This window comes from Aspergillus lucknowensis (assembly GCF_044049455.1).
Source record: "Aspergillus lucknowensis strain CBS 449.75 chromosome Unknown BJX67scaffold_3, whole genome shotgun sequence".
NCBI classification, from domain to species: domain Eukaryota; kingdom Fungi; phylum Ascomycota; class Eurotiomycetes; order Eurotiales; family Aspergillaceae; genus Aspergillus; species Aspergillus lucknowensis.
This window is the reverse complement of record NW_027263547.1, coordinates 954,424-970,432: the sequence shown is the minus strand read 5'-3', so window position 1 is coordinate 970,432 and position 16,009 is coordinate 954,424. Positions and strand designations below refer to the sequence as shown.

At 56.1% G+C, this 16,009-nt stretch overlaps 7 protein-coding genes across 7 annotated transcripts; 6 read left to right on the top strand and 1 right to left on the bottom strand.

Moving 5' to 3' along the window:
- Positions 1–1,040: 1,040 nt before the first annotated feature.
- Positions 1,041–2,129, top strand: fmaE (monooxygenase fmaE; the record flags this gene model as incomplete). The annotated part of the gene is made up of 5 exons (XM_071030807.1): positions 1,041–1,121; positions 1,170–1,468; positions 1,533–1,627; positions 1,683–1,937; positions 2,011–2,129. The coding sequence occupies 5 exons, from the start codon at positions 1,041–1,043 to the stop codon at positions 2,127–2,129; spliced, it is 849 nt and encodes a 282-aa protein (XP_070890631.1).
- Positions 2,130–2,200: 71 nt separating this feature from the next.
- On the bottom strand, positions 2,201–3,458 carry BJX67DRAFT_389178 (oxidase ustYa family protein; the record flags this gene model as incomplete). The annotated part of the gene is made up of 5 exons (XM_071034470.1): positions 3,063–3,458; positions 2,876–3,007; positions 2,679–2,809; positions 2,521–2,620; positions 2,201–2,442 (listed from the first exon to the last, which is right to left on the bottom strand). Exons 1-5 carry the CDS (start codon positions 3,316–3,318, stop codon positions 2,201–2,203), a joined length of 861 nt encoding a protein of 286 aa, XP_070890630.1. The 5' UTR covers positions 3,319–3,458.
- A 793-nt stretch (positions 3,459–4,251) lies between these two features.
- Positions 4,252–6,799, top strand: BJX67DRAFT_389176 (major facilitator superfamily domain-containing protein; the record flags this gene model as incomplete). The annotated part of the gene is made up of 9 exons (XM_071034469.1): positions 4,252–4,267; positions 4,839–4,965; positions 5,021–5,181; positions 5,228–5,350; positions 5,408–5,764; positions 5,810–5,863; positions 5,924–5,971; positions 6,016–6,333; positions 6,409–6,799. The coding sequence occupies 9 exons, from the start codon at positions 4,252–4,254 to the stop codon at positions 6,648–6,650; spliced, it is 1,446 nt and encodes a 481-aa protein (XP_070890629.1). The 3' UTR covers positions 6,651–6,799.
- Positions 6,800–7,119: 320 nt separating this feature from the next.
- BJX67DRAFT_377398 (alkaline phosphatase D family protein) lies at positions 7,120–9,343 on the top strand (the record flags this gene model as incomplete). The annotated part of the gene is made up of 6 exons (XM_071032099.1): positions 7,120–7,738; positions 7,790–8,038; positions 8,096–8,237; positions 8,309–8,421; positions 8,481–8,785; positions 8,882–9,343. 6 exons carry the CDS (start codon positions 7,120–7,122, stop codon positions 9,341–9,343), a joined length of 1,890 nt encoding a protein of 629 aa, XP_070890628.1.
- Positions 9,344–10,312: 969 nt separating this feature from the next.
- On the top strand, positions 10,313–10,825 carry BJX67DRAFT_377397 (uncharacterized protein; the record flags this gene model as incomplete). The annotated part of the gene is made up of 1 exon (XM_071032098.1): positions 10,313–10,825. The coding sequence occupies one exon, from the start codon at positions 10,313–10,315 to the stop codon at positions 10,823–10,825; it is 513 nt and encodes a 170-aa protein (XP_070890627.1).
- Positions 10,826–11,158: 333 nt separating this feature from the next.
- BJX67DRAFT_377396 (uncharacterized protein) lies at positions 11,159–13,759 on the top strand (the record flags this gene model as incomplete). The annotated part of the gene is made up of 3 exons (XM_071032097.1): positions 11,159–11,521; positions 11,600–12,873; positions 12,928–13,759. 3 exons carry the CDS (start codon positions 11,159–11,161, stop codon positions 13,757–13,759), a joined length of 2,469 nt encoding a protein of 822 aa, XP_070890626.1.
- Positions 13,760–14,625: 866 nt separating this feature from the next.
- Positions 14,626–16,006, top strand: BJX67DRAFT_389174 (uncharacterized protein; the record flags this gene model as incomplete). The annotated part of the gene is made up of 1 exon (XM_071034468.1): positions 14,626–16,006. One exon carries the CDS (start codon positions 14,626–14,628, stop codon positions 15,931–15,933), a length of 1,308 nt encoding a protein of 435 aa, XP_070890625.1. The 3' UTR covers positions 15,934–16,006.
- Positions 16,007–16,009: the final 3 nt, after the last annotated feature.

Below are 16,009 nucleotides of genomic sequence, written 5' to 3'. Positions count from 1 at the left end.
CCTGCCTTTGACCCTCTTGCTGTTTGTTCCGTCAGACCATGCTGTAAGCCGGGGTAGGGGATACGGACCAAAGGTTCCCCAAAGATCTCAAGCAACTTGATTTCGTGCTGGCAAAATACGCCCGCCTGCGAGTCCATTGATTCTGTATCTGGGAAAGTTACGGCGACATTGAAGTCTATCCGAGTGACTCTTTCCCTGGCAATGAGGATAATTTTTTGGATGGATATCATGGTGCTGAATCAAGGCGCTGTGAGAGTCCACGAATGGCGATTTGAAAGCAGCAATCCGAGTAGTTCACACAGTTACTCCTCTGTCGCTTGCTGGTACTCGAGCAGGATACTTCTTGGATTGTCCTTGTTATTAGCAAAATGAGCTAGATGGGATGGAATTTGGTTACGTCAAGGCAATCAATATAACTATAGTAGTGGGGATCAAACCCCCTGCTTATATACGCTAAAGGAATGGAGGTTTCTGTAAGCATTTAACTTGAAGTGAAAATAATTCAAGTCACGGCAACTCTTCTTTTGTAAAACCTGGGTTACTGTTGTCATGAAACTGTGAAGTTGAGCATTTTGCCATTGAAACTTTGCGGGCATTTACAAGCTTCATTGCATAGAGATTACCTTGAAGCTCGACGGGAAACATCAAGGAAGACTCGGACGTTTTGAGCTCTTCGATTATGGACAATGACACATCTTCAAGGTCAAGGGTGTCAGCAAAGGTTCTGGACATAGTAACGGTATTGTGGACGCGATAGACCCTCGGATCTCTCGGTGTTCGGCCATAAGCGCCCTTCGCACGTTGTCCTATCCGGTGATTCGCCCGCGATGCTCTGTCCCCGGCTGCATCGGATGAACAACACAGCGCTGCGAGTCCGGCTTGCATTGACCCCGCAATATGCCTGCATTGCTCGCGAACTTCGGTGAGGGGAAGGAGTCGTTGGCCGGTCAAGCCGAGCAACGGGACTGAGGATATATTATCCAAACCAGCAGCGGATCGATTTTGAACCCACTAAATTTTGTGCCCTGCGAGTTTTTGAAATGCCACCTCTCAAGCCCCTCGTCGAGCCAATGACGGCTCAACCAGAGTCTTTACTCAATCGCAAGGTCCCCCGTCTCACGGTCAGTCTACTGTAACTTGCTGAGAAACACTACGATTGATTTACGCAGCTCCTCGCAAACAACTTCCAATTCTCAACCTGGTTACTCGCTGCGGCATTCGTCCAGGGACTGATTACATGGCTCTTCCCGACGGCATTCACATTTATCCCCGCCCTCCTGATCCTAGGATATCGCGGCATCGACGTCCTCCTGATAACGTACGGATACAGACCGAACCGCTACATGGACGGCGTGATCACGTCGCCACGGAGTTTCTCGGCGCAGATTCCAGACGAGACCGGGGACTTTGGCGATAGGCCGTCAAGAGATACCGTCGTCGTCTTACTCCTAGGCACGAAGTCGAACCAGTACGCCCTACCCCTTCCCACGTGTCACAATTAGCCAGGCTGAACACAACACAACACAATGCAGCCCCCTCGGCATCCTCTACCCAGCGTTTATAAAAACAGCCCAGCTCTTCGAAGAAATGGTCCACGACCTCGAAGAACACCGCGAGGAATATACCTGTCCGCCTCCCAGTACACCTTACATTGATGCCATCCATCCAGCTAACGGCGCCAGACCTAACGAGCACGTCCTGGATCTCAAACACAGACCCGAATATCAACGCGGCACGCGAGATAATGACAATCTTCTACTTCCGCTCGATGGAAGGGGTGCACAAGTTCGCCCACGGGCCGATTCACCGCAGGGGCTGGGACTGGTGGAACCGCACGGCGAGGGAGCATCCGGATATCAGTATCATGCATGAGGTTTATGAGGCCCCGGCTGGGTGTTGGGAGAATGTTTATGAGAATTATCGCCCTGTTGGGCTGGGTACATCCCCTTGGACCAGCGTTGTATGTGTATTTGTTTGATGGGATTGAGTACTGATGATGATGTTGTTTAGCGACGGCGAGGTTTCCGATGCACCGGGATGAGAAGGCACCGAAGCAGTGGATTGGGACGATTGTTGATGCGACGAAGGCGAATATGAGGTCTGCGAGCCGTAGATTAGGACGGACTTAGAGGTGCGGTGGTTATATATTATTGTCAAGGTCTACTGAAGTTCACGATCTCACAAACTCATATCCTGTCAACTACGGAACTTCATCGTATATTCTATCCCCCACCCCCGGTGGCCGCAGGAAATCCACCGGCGTCTCGGCCGCCAACTGGTTCCCCTCCGCCCACGCCCTGATATCCTCGAAATTGCGACACCGATGGTGCGTGTTGAAATCCACGAACGGAGCCGGATGCTCGGGATGGATCCAGACCTGGCCGAGGACACCGATGTCGATCGTGCACATGAGCTGCTGTCGGAGGATGTCGAGGCAGTGTGCTGCTCTCGCTCTCATTAGTTAGATAGTTCCACATTCAATGATAAGTTGGGGCAGTTGACCAGCAGCGAGAGACGTACAGACGTGCTTCCGCACGATGAACTCATCATTCGCAAACGCGCCGGCGCCCTGCGCCCGGTAGTAGTCGTAGTTATAGTAGAGCGATTGGCGGAGGAGGTTCTGGGCTTCTAGTCAGCTATTGTCTGACTAGATAGAGGGTTGTGTTGCAACTGCTGACTAGACAGTGGAGATGATGGAAGCCCTCGATATTGGCTAGGTATCCGCCGCCGTATGCGTTGTTTATCTGCACATGGTCTCGTGCGAGCCCGGAACGTGCGGCGTCTTCGGGAGGGACGCGGATGGGTCGGTCTATGCACGCCGAGTATAGGTCAGTTATGGTGATGAGGACGTTAGGGAATGTGAGAGGAGCCGTACAGTTAGCACCTAGGGCCTCCCAGGCAGCGTCGACCTGTGGTCCTGCGTCCTGGCGATATATGTTCTCTTTCAGGAGGGAGCCGTTGAACCGCTGGGTGTGATATTTTGTCGGGACGTGGGCGAGGACGGGTGCTGGCTACGTTAGTCCCATGCGCCACTGAGAAGTCTTCGGAGAAGCGAACCGTACAATAGTTGGATACATGGTGAGAGCAGATGCTATCTAGATCTCGGGGCCCTGACCGGTAGCTGATGAATATGCCAGCCAGACAGGCGAGGACAGTCGTCAACACGACAAGGCCAATTATCCACCACAGCCCGTATCGCCGACGTCCCTTTTCGTCGTGGTAGGCCCATGAATCGGAGGATTCTCTGCTGTCCAGGAGCCGCTCGCTGATGCTAGTATTCGTACTCGGTGTTGAGCTGTGCATTTTGTTTGATTGCATTTCCACCTCGCAGTTCAAGTGGATGGTGGCTCAAGGCGAAGAAGGGAGAAATACACGATGCTCCCTTATTCGGACTGCATCGGGAATGCGGCAAGATACATGCCTAGGCATGGTCCAGCGCAAAATCCCAGACTGAAAGCCCAGACTGAATAATTAGCGAAGGAGCTGCGAAGTGTAACGTCGGCATGTTTCGACAGGGAGGGTCGATTGGAACTTCATGCGGGCTGCCAGCAGTTCTGTGTGCTGTGAAACAGCAGTTCGCCCTCCAACGTCCCGGCTGGGCGAGATTAGGATGCAAGGAGGCCCCCGAGGAATGCACTAGCAGGCTCATGAATGGATGTCAGGGATCCAACGCTCAGGCTGCTGGAGGCTGGAGTGACACTGCATATCCGTTTCGCCCAGAATTAAACAAGCCAGGTCTGGGAATGCTCCTTAATCAATCAAGTACTGACAGCCATCAGAGATGAAGTCAAGAGCCCGGATAGCTGATCATCGCGTTGCCAGATATAAAGCGGCAGATCCTCCATGCTGAATGTCACCCGGGCTGAAGACCATCTCGATCTGACGTCCAAAAGACACCCACTTTCCAATACACTCGCTCGTTCTAGACCTATCCATTGACCATGCACCTCATCCCTGCCGGAATCCTCGTCCTTGCCGCCCACCTCGGCCTAACCATCGCACATCCAGCGCCCGGCCTCTCGCCTACAACTCACCGCGTCGATACGCTCGACTTCGGTCGCGAAATGGCCGATAAGCGGGACAAAATTCTGGAACGCGACCATATGCACATCGCCAAACGACAAGACGACGAGAGCGGCAACCCAACTCCCTCCATTACAGTGCCACCGAGTACGCCTGCTCCTTCGCCAACTGCACCCGCCCAGTATGGGAGCTATGGAAGTTACGGGAACTATGGGACTTATGCCAACTATGGCCAATACAGGGTGTCGATTGTTGAGCCTGCTCGGGCGTAGGATGGGGCTGTGGCTACTATCGCAGTAGGACGATGTTGGGGAGTTACGGAGGCAATTTAACATTGTGAGACAAGTTGGGAACGAGAGACAGGGTGAATAGAGGGATTAAGAGCCCTCTCCCAATCAGCATAGATAGCTACAAGAAGTTCCACGAACCCCATGACCCGAGAACACGTTAAATAATATCAATCTGCAAGGTGTCGATCACAGGATCCTGACTCCAATTCCAGCTCCGTCCCACCGCATAACCTGCCCTACATTGTTGCATATATCGATCATGTTGTATGGAGATACCTGTTGTGCCACAATGAGCTGGCCACGCTCAGCTCCAGTAAGGGGGGTATGCACTGTTCCATAATGGGAGAACAGTGTATAGGCACTCCTTGAGTTGTATATAATGTGATCCACGTCTAGTTTTCGGAGCGACACCCTTTAAGAATCACATCAACACACACCACCCACAAAGTCTATCTTCTCAACCGGATGGAGATACAAGGTTCGTTCCCCTTCAACTAACACCAGGCTTGCGTAACAGTGCTCCAGACGATAAACACCTCGAGAACGGGGAAATTGGTCCCCCGCCGATCAATGAGCGGAAACTCTTGACGAAGATCGATATCCATCTCCTGCCATGTCTGTGCTTTATGTACATGATTACTTTTCTGGACAGGTATATCCAGAATTCACTTTCAATTCACACGGGACCGCGTCACTAACGGCTCCAGAGTGAATATCGGAAACGCCGCAGTCCTCGGAATGAGAGACGACTTGGGCCTGAAGTCCGGGATGAAGTACAACGCCGCGCTGATGATATTCTTCATTCCGTACATCCTGTTTGAGATTCCGTCTAACATTCTCCTGAAGAAGCTGAGTCCGCATGTCTGGTGTACGTTATTCTCCAAGAGGAAGTGAACGGATCCTGACGCCTATAGTAACGTTCTGCACATTCGGATTCGGACTCGTCCTTACCTTCCAAGGCCTCGTACAGAGCTGGAGCACGCTGATGGCTACGCGCTTTTTTCTGGGGATGTTTGAGGCTGGGATGCTTCCTGGATGTAGGTTCTCATGCCCTCCCGCTACGAAGTCATTATCGTGTATCGCTAACTCCCCAGGCGTATACCTCCTAGGGATGTGGTACAAGCGCAGCGAAGGCCAAAAGCGCTACAGCTTCTTCGCCAGCTCTGTAATCCTCGCCGGGGCATTCGGTGGCCTTCTCGCCTCCGCAATCGGCAAGATGGACGGCATGAGGGGATACCGTGGCTGGCGCTGGGTGTTTATCGTCGAGGGATGCGCGACCTGCTTCATGGCTATTGTGAACTTTTTTGTCATCCCGGATTTCCCGGAGGATTGCAAGTGGATTAATGAGAGGGAGTTTGCGTTCCTTCGTGGGAAGCTCGCGGCTGAGACAGGGAGGTTGACGGACACGGCGAAGCTGGGGTGGCGGGAGATTCTGGGGGTGTTTAGGGATTGTCAGTTTGTTCCTCATTCGAGGGGATGAAACTAACTCATGCTAGGGAAGATACTCGTCGGTGGATTCATGTTCTTCGGGCAGGCCGTTGCTGTCTATGGTGCGTAACTGCGTTAAACGCGCCATGCCACCCCCGCGGCAAACTGTGCTGACGTCCCAGGATACGCTTTCTTTGCGCCGACTATTATCCACGCGTACGGCTATGGAGGTGAGTCAATCACTCTACGGTAAGAGGGTTAACTGATAAGGTAGAAATCAAAACGCAACTGTACTCGATCCCCCCCTGGGCCGCCGCATACGGGTGCTCCTTAGCTTGCGCCTGTCTGTCCGACTACTTCCGCCACCGATATCTATTCACCCTCATTCCCATGCTCGTTGGGATTGCTGGATTCGGCATCCTGCTCAGTGTCCGCGACACAGCCCACCACAACCTTCAATACGCGGCCCTCCACCTCCTCACGAGCGGCTGCTTCAGCGCAGGCCCGATCTTCCTGTGCTGGTTCGGCATGAACCTGGGCGGGCATCGGCGGCGGATGGTGGGGACAGCATGGCAGATTGGATTTGGAAATGGTAAGCCAATCGAGGTCCACATATAGCATGCATGCATAAGCCGTGAGTGGATGAGGCTGACAGCGGATGGGGCAGTTGGGGGCATTGTCGCGACGTACTCGTTCTTGGAGAAAGACGCTCCACTCTACCGGAATGGCTACATCATTGGCCTTTCGTTCTCGTGCTTCTCGGCCGCAATGGCCACGCTGTACCTGTTTGGGGTGTGGAGGGAGAACAAGATGAGGGAGCGAATTAGGGCACAGGGGATGGTGGAAGTCACACCGGAAGACGAGGAGCGGCTGGGGGACCTGGCCATCACGTACCGCTATGCATATTGACCGGCGTCGCAGATGCTGAGAAGAGACTCGAATACGAGCCTCGCTGGATGCTCCCCGGATCAGGGCTATGATCTATCTCGCCGTGATAAGCTGTTGACAGGGGCGCGAGAAATGCCAATGCTTGGCAGGGCTTTAGACAAGGGACACAAGACTTGATCGACATTGTGGCATGCGCCAATCGGGTCCATGCATGCTTGCACGGGTGAAGGCGTGCTTGACGTGCCTTGCTCTCTCTCCTCTCCGTCCCTCTCCAAGCGAGCCTTGGCCTTGTCGGCCGTCAGACGCCGTGTCTATCGTAATGTCCCGGCGTTGGGGTCTCCTCCTTACATGCAGCAGCATGTGGACGAGCATGTATCTATTATTGGTGTTTGGATCGGCGGAGGTTAAACGGCCTAATATACAAGATCGCATATAAATAGGGCGCCATGCAGCTGGCAATAACGACCCGAACCAAGACTGCTCAGTCAAGATGGTCTCCACCAGTGCCCTCCTCTCGCTGCTGGCCCTGTCCTCCGGGGCCGTCGCCAGCTACAGCGGCAACCTCAACTACCGCAGCCCGTCTCTCAACGACGACCACGTCAATCTGGGAATCAACGTCGAAGCAATCCAAGCCCGCAGCCTCGCCAAGCGCGATGAGGTCCCATACGATGCCTCCGAGCTGAGCTTCACGCACGGCGTTGCCTCCGGCGACCCCTACGCCCACAGCGTCATCCTGTGGACGCGCGTTGCGCCGTCCCAGGACGCCTCGGACAGCAACACCACGGTCTCCGGCGACGTGCCTCTCTACGACCACGACAACGAGGGGTACGCCAAGGCATCGGCCCACCCCATCTGCGTGGAATACCGCGTCTTCTCCGACAAGAAGGGCGGCCGTGTCATCGACAAGGGCACCGCCTACACCAGCAGCGACATCGACTACACCGTCAAGGTCGAGGCATCCGGCCTGAAGCCCTTCACTACCTACTGGTACCAGTTTGCCGTCTGCGACTCGGACAACAAGTCGCCCCTCGGCCGGACCAAGACCGCCCCGAGCCCGAAGCAGAAGACCGAAGAGGTCAAGCTCGCTGTGCACTCCTGCAGCAACTACCGTGTGTAGCCCTTGTCCCTTGATCTTGCAATCTAAGCTAACAACAGCCTAGCCAGCGGCTACTTCAACGCGTACGGCAACGTCGCCCGCAAGGACAACGTCGACTACGTCGTCCACCTGGGCGACTACATCTACGAGTACGAGAGCGGTGTCCCGGGCGTCGACGAGCGCGCCGTCGTGCCCCAGCGCGAGATCTTCTCGCTGTACGACTACCGCACGCGTCTGGGCCAGTACCGCACAGACCTGGACCTGCTCGCCTCGCACCAGAACTTCCCCTGGATCACCGTCTGGGATGATCACGGTATGCTATGCTGCTCTTCCCAGGTGTGTCTACAGCCAGCCATTCTAACGGGGGCAGAAATCGCCAACAATGGGTACCGTGACGGGTTCAGCGGCCTCCGCAACACGGAGGAGTCCTTCCTCGAGTACGGCCCGCAGATCAGCGTCGACCAGCGCAAGATGAACGCCGTGCGTGCGTACTTTGAGTGGATGCCCATTCGGTCTGTGTCTCTGCCTCTGCCTCTTCTGTTTGTGCTCCGTGGTTTTCGTTGCTAACGGCTAACGGCAACAGCCAAGTCGACATGGACGACGGCCTGCGCATCTGGCGCAACTTCCAGATGGGCGACCTCTTCGACCTGATCATGATCGATACGAGGAACTACGACCGTTCCATTACCGACATCAGTACGTCTTCGCACGCACCATTCACTAGGTATTCATATACACACCGACTAACTCAGCAGGCGACAACGAGGAATACATCAAACTCATCCACGACGACGCAGGCCGGTCGATCATGGGCCCCCGCCAGGAAAACTGGTTCTACCGGCAGCTGTCGGAATCGAAGGAGCGCGGCGCGAAGTGGCGCGTCATCGGCAACCAGCTCGTCTTCGCGCACATCCAGCAGAAGAGCGAGGACGGCAGCCTGACCTTCAGCACGGATGCGTGGACGGCGTACCGGGGCAACCAGAACAGGACGCTCAAGCACATGTACGAGAACGAGATTACGAATAATATCAACATTGCGGGGGATAGCCATGTTAACTGGGTGAGCTGCCTACCCACCCATCCATAAGACAATCAATCTCTGTGATGGTTTCTGGCCCTCGAGAACGAGAAGCTAACTATGGCCATTGCATGGCAGGTATCTGATATGATTTGGGAAGGCACACAAGAATATGACAACGTGACGGGCGCCGGCGCGGTGGGGGTCGAGTTCGCCGGCACAGCCGTGTCCAGCAGCGGCTTCAGCACGAGCTCGCTGTCCGAAGCCGAGGAAACAGCCAAGACGTACGACGTGAACCCGGAGCTAAAATGGGTCGAGGGCTACTACCGCGGGTACTTCGAGCTGCACCTGCGGCGGGAGGAGGCCGAGGCGCGCTACTTCGGGTGTCCGACTGTTGCGACGCGCAACTCCTGGGAGCTCCCGCTTGCCAACTGGACGGTGAAGCACAGCGAGAGTCACCTGGCGCGGCCGTTGGCTGGGGGTGAGGTTGAGGCGGGATTCGTGCAGGTGGGGGAATTGCGGCATAGTAATGTTTCGTTGAATACGGAGACGGGGGAGTGGGATGTTGTTAGCTTTGATCATATGTTCATTGAGCATTAGATAGGGGCTTTATGGTGCTATCAACCTGAAGAATAGACAGTTTAGAGCCAATCCAATCCTATGAAGGATACGTCTCGAGGCACTGTGGGCACTCTAGCCTACGCATTTAGACGCTTCCACGTCTCCCCATCGAAGAAGCTCTATCAAATCTCCCCAACGCTGGCATAGACTGTATCGTCCGTATGTGCAAAAAGGCAGAACAAACCACACGCCTCACGACCTCGACTTCCCGGATTGGGATGCTCTATTACTGAACAATCTCGAGCGTGAGCGTGAATATCTCCCCGTTCTTGACCCCCCAGGCGGTTCGCATATCTGGGGTATGTGTTGCAACTGGTGAAGGTGTTCTTGCCGTGTTATTGATGGAGACAGGCTACGAGTGCGAGCTCAGAGGTTGGGACCTGTTTCTCAGCCGAGGAAAGCTTGACCTTGCTGTTCGGTCTTTGGAAATTTCAGCAGTTGAGACAGCGTTTTAATTTTTCAAGTTTGCTGTTTGTGATCCATTATCCTTTTCTTTATGCCCAGTTAACAAAGCGCATGGATGAGCCAGGGTGTCTGGATGCCTTCCCTATAAGAAGGGACGTTCCTGGTGCTATTTCTGGACCGAACTCGTGTCGGTGCAATGATATAATGCATGCTTGGTCATCTGGACGTGACCTAGAGCTGCTCCTTTAGCAGGTTGTTTCGATGTTCGAGGTAGCCCATTATGAGGTTTCAAGCCTTTACACTTGTAGGTGTATCAACAAAGACAGCTCGTGCCAACAAAGGTCTGGACGGCAGGAACCGAGCATAAAGCAATCGCAAACAGTGAAAGGCATTCACCGAGGTCTTGTTTCACAGTAGTAAAGAGCTACTCGACAAGACGAGGTGAAGGCCAGAGTAGATCTATAAGTTTCACCGGCAGGCATCTTCCTTCCAAGAGCAATTCACCAAACCCGTAACCTCAGTTAATTTATCCTACGTACCAAAATGTCTTCCCGTCACGAAGATAGAGCAGAGAGAGAGCCCATGTGCACCGTCTGGGTCGGAATCAGGCCCGCCGACGAGGAGCACGACATCACATACGTCGTCATCCTCCAGCACCCCGAGCACCACCCGACAGAATGCGACTGGTACCGCTGTGCCGGGAATATTTGGGATGAATCGGACGACTACTACCACCACGCGAAACCCGTCCTGAGATTGCTAAACAACACGTTCATCCCGAGGCGGCTGCCCATCGGGACATTTCCAGCCAAGCGACTGCCCGAGTTCGAGAAGGCGTTCCAGGACACTGTGCCGCAGAAATCGGGCCACTTTGTGGCGCGGATGCTGCAGAAGCTGGCGGCGAGGGGGGTCTTGAAGGAGTTTGAGGTCGGATGGATGATTAGGGTTATCGAGGAGAAGGAGGGGAAGTGTCCGCCTGAGTTGGAGTTCCATGGGGGGTCTCCGCCGAGCGAGCCGGCCTCTGAGGGGAGTCAGATCTTCAGGATGGAATTATGATGGTCATCTTGTTGTGTTGTTGCGGCGTCAGAGTGTCAACGCTTCTGTGAAGTTTGGACGTCGTCATCGAGGCGTGTTGGATACTCCAATTTAATATCTTTGGATCCGGTCAATCGTCAGCATTGACTCCTGTATTTTATAAAAGTACAGCTCAAGTCATGAGTCAAAAGTCTACCACAAGGTGCATGCCTTCATCCTGCTTGTAATCGCTCTTGCCTCGTTGCCTACTTGGGATTCGGGGGAGGCGCGACAGCGTTGGAGTGACGAGGAACCTGTGGATTTCGCTTCCGGCTGCGACACTTGTAGCCACCTGCGATATCTTAGTTTTATATTATGGAAAAATTGACTATCAGGGCCACACCTCTCTGTTACGGCGTCGCGTCAGGCCGACTCCTATATTCGGACGAACCTCTCAACTTCTCGACGGGGATCGAGCGAGAGAACGGCCACATTATCGACCCTCTCCACGCCCTTTGCGGCCAGCATGTTGAGCAATGTATTCTTGACCTACCCTCAAGTAGCGGTATTTATGGCGGCAGCCTCGCCGTGGCGGAGCCGTTGGCCAGCCGAACAGCGCCGGCGGGGTTCATCTTCACGGCGCAAGAGCAGGCAGTGACGGCCGGTGTTATCCTCGCGTGGAAGATGGCCAACTTTCCGGAGTTATACGTTCCCGTTCTTCGCGTCTCGCGGGTTGGAGTTTGACTCTCTTCATGCGCAGCTGTACGCTTCCATCGCTGGCGCGGAGCTTACGGCTGGTGATAAACCACGGAGAAGCCAGTCGTGCCGCCGCAGGTGTTGGATCAATATGCCTTCGAGCTCAGCGCTGAGGACAAGGAAATCCTAACCAGCAAATATAATCATGCCGCGAGACAAGCGATGAAGATGCTTCTCCGCTTTGCCCTGGCCACGGGTGCTCCGGCTCTCGTGCCTGTGAATGTCGCCCATATAAATTCAAGTATCCATAACGGCGGGATTTCTAGCAGTCTTGCGCTTACATTTCAAGCCCTGGGGGGACAGTTCGCGGTCAAGACATCAATCACTGCTGCGTCGATCTACCGGCAGCGTTGGACGCAGCTTGGAGATGGACCGTCGTTCTCAGCGCGGTGCGATGATATCGAGCGAGCATACCTCGCCATGGGGGCGCAACACAGTCGTGAGTTATCGAGGGATCCCCTCAACCCTGTGCGCGCAGTCCCTGACGATGTCTGGATGGATGAGCCCCAAGCGGCAGTCTTTCAGAACAGTGTCTATGGCGCGGAGTTTCCAATCTACCCCGAGGGGATCCATGTCTGCATCGCATTGACGGGCAGGGCCTCGGATGGTGGGATACATACGTGGGAGGGACGGAAGCCTGGGGTGGCAGTCGACATCTTCATCAGCGGCAAGGTTGACGACACGTTCTATGCACTTCTCGGTTATGCGGTTGGCAAATTGTCCTGTGGACGAATTCCGCTGGTAAGGCGATTCGGGCCACTGGATCTGCGACCAAGCGTGTCCGACTTGAAGACCTTCGCAGCTGCATTCGCCACGACAGGGTCGGTGCCGGTCTTCCACATCGTTGGGGCCACCTACCGGGCCACTCAGTTCAACCGGAATGACTACCCGCGCGTCACGATCTGCCAGTCGGATCTGATGTCCGCGCAGAGGGCACTGACCACGGCGACAGACTCGACGGTGAAGTTTATTGTGCTGGGCAACCCGAGCGTGTCTCTGTGGGAATTTATGCTGCTGGGCATCCTCTGCCGCGGTGTCAGCAAAGCCAAATGCGTGGATTTCGTCATTACCACCAACAAGCAGGTGTATACCGAGGCCGTTGCTGGATACGTGGAGGCCATCAGGACATTCGGGGGCCAGATTATCGTCAACAGTCCGGTGTGCTCTCCGGTCGAGTGTGCGCCCGACGGCGGCAATCTGATGACGAACTCAACGCGGTACGCACAGTACGATTGGATCCGGGCGCAGAGAAGGTTGCACTTTGGGAGTTTCCGGCAATGTGTTGCTGCGGCAAGGTGGGGGATGGTCGACGGCTGGGAATTTTATAGCTTCACGTAGCACAGCAACACATATCAGTCTCGTACTACCTACACTGCTTGTCTTCACAGCCTGTCTTCAGACCTTATCTCAAATACCTGCCCTCACCATGCTAGTGTTCAAGATACTACTCTTCTCTGCTCACCGCAGCGAAAGAAATCCCCCCGAACCTGCTCACCTTCTACCACGCCGTCCGCAACGCCGGCCCCTGCCACGGGGACGACCTGCTCAAGGGCGGCTTCTTCAACCAAGCCGACGGCTCCCCACCCCTCTGGAGCTACTGCCAGCGCTTACATCCGCGGCCACGGCCTCTACCTCAAGGGCCCCGGCGACACCCTCGCAAACATGGACATCGACTGTTACGGACAGAACGTCACCGACGACAACGACGGCCGCTGCCACCGTTCACGAGACACCCAATTCGAAACCTCCTTCCGCGACATCGTCCGCGGCTACGGCTACGGGATCCCCGACCTAAACCCGTACATCCATCCGTACGTCGTCCTCGGAAACGCCGGCGGGCACTGGCCGTTTTATCGCTCGTTCGACCAAAGGACGGTGGATGTGCAGCCCCTCTCGCTCGTCGCTGTCGTCTGCAATAACCAGCTCTTCTACGGGGTATGGGGCGACGTGAACGGGGACGATGGGGTGCTGCCGCTCGTCGGCGAGGCGAGTCTCGCCCTTGCGACGGCGTGCTTTGGGCACGGTGCGGTGGATGAGGATACGGGGTATGATGGGACGGACGTGCTGTATCTTGCTTTTAGTGGGGGGGAGGCTGTCCCGGGGGTGACGGCGCGGTGGGATGCGCGCAGCTTTGAGGAGTTTGAGGGGAGTGTGGAGGGGTTGGGGGATTGGTTGGTTCGTCGTGTTGTTAGTGGGAATACATCTTGTCTGGGTGTCTAGGGTTCGACGTGTCTGTGAGGTGGATGAGGAGATGAGGATGAATGACTGACATCACGACGCTGGATGGAGTACAAAAGCACAGGCTGCACTCAGTTGAGAGACTTGGAGCCCAATTCAAGAGTCAATGAATCAAATTGATCCGAATAACATGTCCATCACAATCTACAACGGATCCAGCACCGGATCCATCATAAAGTCCTCCACCGCGAAACCCGCGCTGCATGGCGACCAGGTGGGAGATGCTCTGCACCCAGCGCAAGATGTACGGCACGGCAGACTTCGAGGTGGGCTCGTTTGCGACGCACGCAGTCTGGCGCGAGGCGTTTCTCCTCCGCATCCCCGACGCGCTGGACGACGAGGCTGCGGCGCCGCTGATGTGCGGCGGGTCGACGGTGTTCAATGCGATGGTTGTTGCGGGCGTGAAGGCGACGTCCCGCGTTGGGGTTGTCGGGATCGGCGGGCGAGGCTATCTTGCGATCCAGTTTGCCAGCAAGATGGGGTGCTATGTCGTTGTGTTCTCGGGGGCGGAGAGGATGGAGCTGGGGGCACACGAGTTCCATGCGACAGGAGAGGGGACGATCGCAAGCTGGTCCACCTCATCGTCACGACGAGCAGCATGCCGGACTGGCAGGGGTTTTTTGGGGGGAGTTGGACAACGGGGCGACGATCTCGCCGTTGACGGGGTCGGACAAGCCCTTCTCCTTGCCGCTTTAGGGTTGACGGCGGATCGCGGTGGAGGGTGCGGGAATGACGCCAAGTGACGCTGATGACGACGCTGTCGATCTTTAATTTGTGAATTTTATTTATCTTCGCACAGCGGCCACTCTGGCCCGTCAGGGTCTCAGTCCCCCAAGTTATCCAATGTAATGCCCTTTTCGCTGTCCCCCCGGGCGTGGCGACGCCTCTACCTCTTCGCCTCCATCCTCCTCCTCCTCGACCTCTACGCCGTCTACAACCGCCACCACCACAATGGCCTCGCCTACTCCGTCAACGGCCGCATCCCCTCGGACTGCCCCTCGCTGCCGGGCCTGCACGACGTCATGCTGGTCCTGAAGACCGGCGTCACCGAGGCCCACGAGAAGCTCCCCGTCCACCGCAACACCACCCTCCGCTGCATCCCCAACTACATCGTCTGGTCCGACTACGCCGAGGAAATCGCCGACATCCCCGTCCACGACGTGCTCTCCTCCGAGCCCGCCGCTCTCCACGCCCTCCCCGACTTCTCCCTCTACACCAAGGTGCAAACCCACGGCCGCAACGCCCTCACCTCGCTCGACCTCGCCGACGACCCCTCCACCCCCTTCGGCAAGACAAACCCGGGCTGGCGCCTCGACAAGTGGAAATTCATCCCCATGATCGAACACACCTTCCGCCGCACCCGCCGCAGCAAATGGTACGTCTTCATGGAAGCAGACACCTACATCGTGTGGGCCAACATGCTCGCCTGGCTCGACCGCCTCGACGCCTCGCGCCCGCACTACCTCGGAAACCAGATGCAGATCCGGGACGTGCTGTTCGCGCACGGCGGGAGCGGCTTCGTGCTCTCGCGCCCGGCCATGGAGCGCGCCACGAAGCTGATCGAGGCCCGCCGCGAGCACTACGCGGCCGTGACGGCCGAGGAATGGGCGGGCGATTGCGTGTTGGGCATTCTCTTCCGCGACGCCGGGGTAGCACTCGACTGGGCGTGGCCGATGCTCCAGATCGCGCCTGTCAAGGAGCTCGATCACTTCAGCGGGAATTATGGCCGCATGCCGTGGTGCTACCCGGTCGTCTCGTTTCATCACCTCAAGCCGCGCGAGATTAGCGAGTTGGATGGGCTGGATCGTGCGTGGAGGGAGCAGGGGCGGCGGGGGCGGCCGCTGCTGTTCCGGGATGTGTTCTTTGAGCTGGCGCGGCCGAAGATGACGGAGGAGCCTGCGATGGACTGGGACAATGAGAGTCCCGAGGATATGGCCGTCGTCAAGAGCGTGGAGGAGTGCTGGGCGATCTGCCAGGGGGAGCGGTACTGTCTGCAGTATGTGCTGCGGGACAATGGGGTGTGTGCGATCTCGCGGGACGTGAGGCTGGGAGAGGCCAGGCAGGGCTTCGAGTCGGGATGGATGCTCGATCGCATCGACCACACTGCGGAGCTCTTGGGGGGTTGTCGCGAGGCGACATGGATTCGTCCGCCATAAGACTATTTGACGAATAATGACCTAAATTTTCATCGCTTACTATCATGAGAGCCTGAATGACATCCTATGATATCCC